General features: G+C 38.2%; 1 protein-coding gene across 1 annotated transcript in view; it reads right to left on the bottom strand.

The window, feature by feature from the left end:
* Nucleotides 1–3076: 3076 nt before the first annotated feature.
* Nucleotides 3077–6109, bottom strand: part of FGF1 (fibroblast growth factor 1) — a 127807-nt gene continuing 124774 nt past the window's right edge. The window contains exons 3-4 of the mRNA XM_075859383.1: nucleotides 5063–5085; nucleotides 3077–4084 (exon numbers count right to left, since the gene is read on the bottom strand). Coding sequence (XP_075715498.1) covers nucleotides 3890–4084; nucleotides 5063–5085 — 218 coding nt within the window. The 3' untranslated portion in view covers nucleotides 3077–3889. The remainder of the gene's footprint in view (nucleotides 4085–5062; nucleotides 5086–6109) is intronic.

Genomic DNA, 6109 nt, shown 5'->3' with positions numbered 1-6109 from the left:
AGAAAAAGACCATCCTCACCTCCCCTGGCACTGGTCTGTGTTGAGCCGGCCTCCTGGGATATCGTTTTGTCCCATGTGACCGCTACAGCCAATCACAGTCTGTAGTGTCACATGAAACGAGATGTCATCCATGGAGGCTGGCTCAACATAGACCAGACAGGGGAGCAGGGACTCTTTGCTACGGCAGCGCCAGGGGAGGTGAATATAGTCTTTTTTTTAATCTTATTTCTTCTCTGCAGCAGCAAATCTGGCCAAAAATCTGCACCAAATAAAAAATTATATTGTGCCGTCTTTCAGGCCTGAATTCCCTGCAGAATATGTGTCAGATTTGCTTCAGAGTTTACGGCTTCATGTAACCATACCATTAGGGAACCCACACATTTTACATAAAATTTCTGTATTATTTCCACTGCAAAATCTGCACGTGTTACATCTGTATTTTGCTGGATTTAACCCCTTCTACTTTAAAAAGTGTAAGGCCAGGATCATACACTCCTTTTTTATGCAGTTTTTGTAGTAGTTTTTTACTTCGTTTTTTGAGCCAAACACAAGAGTGGACACAAAAGAAAACAGATGCATCAGACTTTTCTTTATACCCGTCCTTCCTTTTGGATCCATTTCCGGCTTTGGCTAAATAAAACTGTCAACAACTGCATCAAAACTGTGTGTGTGATCCTAAAATCCACAGTGAACATCCAGAGTATTTGAAAACCCACACCATGCTTTGATTTCCGATTTCCACGTGGAAAATGTTCAGCAGCACGTGGTTGAGATTTTATTTAAATCTCATTCACTTGCCTGCAACAGTCTGCAGATTTTCCGCCTGCAAATCCAGATGGAAACGCCACAATAAATTGTCTACGTGTGCACGGCGCCTTAAGAGGAGTAAATAAAAAAATCAAAAGAGTAATTCGGGGTCAAAAACAAAAAGGAAACAATAAAAACACCAGGCTTTTATTTGTAATTCATTATTATTTAATAGTAGATTCTATGATTATATTTAATTTAACACCTTGATACAGTAAATATCATTATAATACTGATTACTTACAGTCAATTTAGTTGGCTCAATATTATATAATGATAACATGATATTTTATTTCAACATACACACCACTGTATTTGTTACATTACACTTTGAAAGGTTTTGTGGTGCCCAACTTGCTGATTTAGATAAGATGTAGATGTAAGTTACACTAATAAGAATGATAAAACCCCATTTTGAAATCCCTACCCTTAATATTTAAGATTGGAGGTTGGTCTATTAATTTGCCATGGGCCCAAAATTTCTCTGGTACCCTTATAGATCCAGATAACTGGAATATCTACCAGAAAGAGAAATTAAACCTCACGATTATCTTGCAGTGAAAAAAAAACAGAGTATAAGAATTTTACAAATTACAGCTATGAGAGATCCATTAGTGGTCCCTTCTTCTCCATTCTTTCTTTCCTACCTTCAAGGCTATACCAGTTAAACATGGGCATCATACAACCGCCTCAGGCAGCAAATATCTCACAGGGTAACAAAGGATTGGGAATTTTAAAATCCAAAATTCACGACTTTTAGAAAGTTGGGCTGCAACACACACATTAGATTATCAGGTGGGATCCACAAAATAACACCTTATGTATATAGACGTCTTTGGGCTCCTGCAATCTGGATGGAAAGCTATTTCACAATTCTTTATAGTAATATTTTTTTATTACTACTATTATTATTAGTTTATTAATTTATATAATTACAGCATTTTCTATAGAGCTTTAGAGACATACAAACTGCAGATCATAGAATGAAACACTTATATAACGAGAAACAAGATACATAAGGGAAATACATTTACAATAAAGAGAGGTATAAAACATGACACATAAACGTTAATCTGTTATATTATAAGTCCTTCACCAAATTAACAATTTCTTCTTCAGGACTCGGATTGTATTCTTTGCTTTTAGCTGGAGTCAATTAAGATTTTTTATTGTAGATGTTTGCATATCATTTTTAGAATAGGTTTATTAGGCCCTTTTCACATGTGAATTTAAGGCCCCCATTAGGACACCATGACAAAACCCTAACGGGTTCAGTCTGGATCCTGTTTTTCATTGTTCTAATCCTATGACAGAGCAAAACAATGGAAAACATTTTGCACAATAATATAATATTTATATATAATATTTACACTACTATGATCTTTTATAACTAAAATAGTTTAATGGATGTTTTAGCCTCATGCAATAGATATGTGTCATGCCATATATGTGACCCCCCCCCCCAACACTAATACAAACTACATATGATGAGCTAAACATTCTTTAACCTAATTTTACCCTGAAATCAAAATAATTTAGTGATGTCATTAGATGTCCATGTCCATGTCGCGAAACTGATGGAGGTTTGATCATTGGGACACATAATAATCCCAGGAATAAAATACCACTATGCTAGCAAAGCACAGTGGCTCCATCCAATAATTTTTTTTCCTCTACACATACTGTAGTCCCAGTTCTACACAAGAACTGCAACTCAGCCCCATTCACTTGAATTGAAAAGGGCACTGTTGTAATTCCCTACACTGCTCCTGGTTGGGAGCAGCGCTGTGCAGAAAAAAAGCCTAAGGGCTCAAGTCCCCTTATTCTAGGGATCTCTGGAAACCCTCACCAATCACAAGTGATTGGGCATTCTAGAGATTGAACGTTACTGTTGTGAGAAAACACCATTTTAACAATATCTCAACAAGTCTCTTTTTTCCTCCATATACAAAAAACACAAAAAATGGTATTTGTGATTGTCAGCCTCTCCCATTGTAGAATCATTTTGAGGCTAGGTCATATTGATCCAGATGTACAGCATGTAGGTTAATGAAATTGGATTAAAAAAAATCTGACTGATCATTGTCAGATCTATTTGAATACATTAAAACTTTTAAATAAAAATGTCTGGCTTTTCCATTGACTGTTAAAGTAGGAGATAGATGGAAAACAAGTATGACTGCAGGATCAGACAACACAGATTTTATTTGCAGTCTGTTACTATGGAGACACATAAGAGCTGTAATAATAGGAAATATTTAATCATAACCATTTTGCAAAGTTGCTTTATTTTTACTTTATATGCATTAGAACAATTAAAAAATTGGTTACGGTGGACATAAACTTTTCCTTTATACATAAAGGTATATCTATATCTACATAGGAAATATAGCATATGCAGCATCTTTAGTGATAAATATAGCTATTTGAATACCTATATCTCCAATGCTGGTGCAGTCAAACCTGCTTCTGGGCAAATCTAAGGGAGCGCAGATAATGCCATGGTACATTAAAGGTGATGGTCACCTTCAGCTGCTTTTGCCAATAGGGCCAATGGTGAACATCCTCTTCAATCTTTCCATCAGAAGCATAATTATAAATGAAAGTCTTTGGGTTTATTCTGAGTTACAGCTTTGGTCAAGTTTACACACTACTTAGAGCCTGTTCACATTTATTTATGGTAATGCAAATGGAAACTATGGTTTGCGTTTGGCTGTCCGTTCATCGGTTCCTCCAACGGAAGGGTCGAACAGGACCCATGAACAGAAGCCCGACGCGGATGTGAAGCCAGCCTTAGTTATAGTATTCGGCAATGTCACTGTTTATTTCCTCTACAACGTTTACAAACAATGCAATGATCACTTAGATCACAAATAATAATTTAGAATATATACACATCCCTTATTGTGTTTTTTTTTTTCAGTTAGTAGTATATTTTAGAGGACTTATGTATCACTGGTATTTGTATATTTAATTCAATTGTATGTATTTCCCTTTTATATACTAATTTGGTCTTTGAACACAATGTAATTATTTACAGCAATGCCACACATAGCAAATAACAGTAGTCACTGAGTAGTCTCTAGTCACTTGACACTGGCAATGGTAGAAATAGAATGGCTTTTTGTCCGTAATGAGTCCGGGATCCACACTTGCTTGTCCCATTCTTCTTAATGCCGACAAACCAGTTCAGCTCAGCGTACTTCTTTGACTTGTAGGTATTGTAGCTATTCTCTTCTACAGTCTCCAGAAACAGGCATTCCTCATTCAGCGTCATCTTAAAAAAATAAGAATAACCTCAGTTTATTGCTTGTGGGAAAACTAAACTTTGGTGTTATATTTAGAGAACTTGGACGGGATTGCTGTGCTAGAGCTACATTCTGGCTAAGCAAATTATTGCTGTTGGTCAGGACTTGAAACCAAAGCTACCCTGGACATCCTGCTGTGGCACTGTCTGGGATTTATTTAAAATCTGCTCTTTTTGCATTTTTCGTTCACTGTAGGCAGTGCTTTACCACTAATAGAACCACTTCTGACAGTTCTTATGTTTCTGTCATATTTACATGCTCTGAGTAAGGACTATAAATACTTAATAGGGGAATTCTGAAACGGTTCTTTAAATGGGTTTGATAGAGTATTCAACTCTTAATATTCTGCTAATGTTCTTTACACAAGCGTGTAAACGCGTAATTTTTGTCTCTATGCCCTCCTAAAACAAACAATATCATAGTGTATATTTTAACTTTATATTATGTGCTCCTAAACAAACTATATTGGATCTTCAAACAGTTCCAGAGGGTTACTTACTACTTATCGAATGTGTTGTATTGCTTCCTGTTATTGATGTGTTGTGCTGCTTCTTGTTTAAAACAAGTACCGTATATAATATACATATGGGTAGGTCTTCACGTCTGGGTAGACCACTTATACTTTTATTTATAAAATATAGGGGCAGCTTGTATGTTCTCTACTGTCTAATACTGTTCCCTCGCTGAGGTTTACAACACAATTCCTGGCTTTGAGGGAAGAGGCATCTATAGGACTGTGGGAAGACTGTTGACATTTTGAGAAAAATACACACTTACTACACTTGTAGATTCTGGAGCAATTTGAAATTGTTATTTTTGTCGGAAGTGTTACTTTTAGAAGATTTTTTTTGTACTTTATCTTACAAAATAGTTTTCTACTCCAAATTACAAACTTATGTCTGAAAACTATAAGCTTACACACCAGCAGACCAACTTCTGTTCTGTACAAGATTCTCTGATCCTTGTTGCACTAAGGTTAAGACAAAACAAAGTATAAGGCCTCATGCACACGAGCGTATTTTTTCCCACCCGTAAATACTGGCGTAAATACGGGTCCGGTGTCACACGTATTCCACCCGTTTTGCACCAGTATTTACGAACCCGTGCCCGTAAATATGGGTCCGGTGTCACCCGTATTCCACCCGTATTTACGGGCACGTTTTTGGCGGCAAAATAGCACTGCACTAATCGGCAGCCCCTTCTCTCTATCAGTGCAGGATAGAGAGAAGGGACAGCCTTTTCTGTAATAAAAGTTAAAGAAATTCATACTTACCCGGCCGTTGTCTTGGTGACGCGTCCCTCTCTTCACATCCAGCCCGACATCCCTGGATGACGCGGCAGTCCATGTGACCGCTGCAGCCTGTGATTGACCTGTGATTGGCTGCAGCGGTCACATGGCCTGAAACGTCATCCAGGACGTCGGGCCGGATGTCGAGAGGGACGCGTCACCAAGGCAACGGGCGGGAGACCGGACTGGTGGAAGCAGGAAGTTGTCGGTAAGTATGAAAGTCTTTTATTTTTATTTTTTACAGGTTTATACTGATCGGTAGTCACTGTCCAGGGTGCTGAAAGAGTTACTGCCGATCAGTTAACTCTTTCAGCTCCCTGGACAGTGACTATTTACTGACGTCGCTTAGCAACGCTGCCGTAATGACGGGTGCACACATGTAGCCACCCGTCATTACGAGAGCTCCATAGACTTCTATGGACTGTCCGTGCCGTTATTACGGCCTGAAATAGGACATGTTCTATCTTTTTCAACGGCACGGGCACCTTCCCGTGAGAAAACGGGAAGGCACCCGTCGCCAATAGAAGTCTATGAGCCCGTTATTACGGGTCGTAATTACGACCCGTAATAACGGGAGTTTTTACGGTCGTGTGCATGAGGCCTAACTCATACTAATGGTTGCAAATGAAGCAGGTGAGACTAAATGGTGACATACCCTTATACCATATCTCTTCTATTTGATCAGTCAATTCTAGTAAACAGTGAC

The sequence above is a fragment of the Rhinoderma darwinii genome, chromosome 3 (assembly GCF_050947455.1).
Source record: "Rhinoderma darwinii isolate aRhiDar2 chromosome 3, aRhiDar2.hap1, whole genome shotgun sequence".
Lineage (NCBI taxonomy): Eukaryota > Metazoa > Chordata > Amphibia > Anura > Rhinodermatidae > Rhinoderma > Rhinoderma darwinii.
This window is presented reverse-complemented; position numbering and strand designations above follow the sequence as displayed.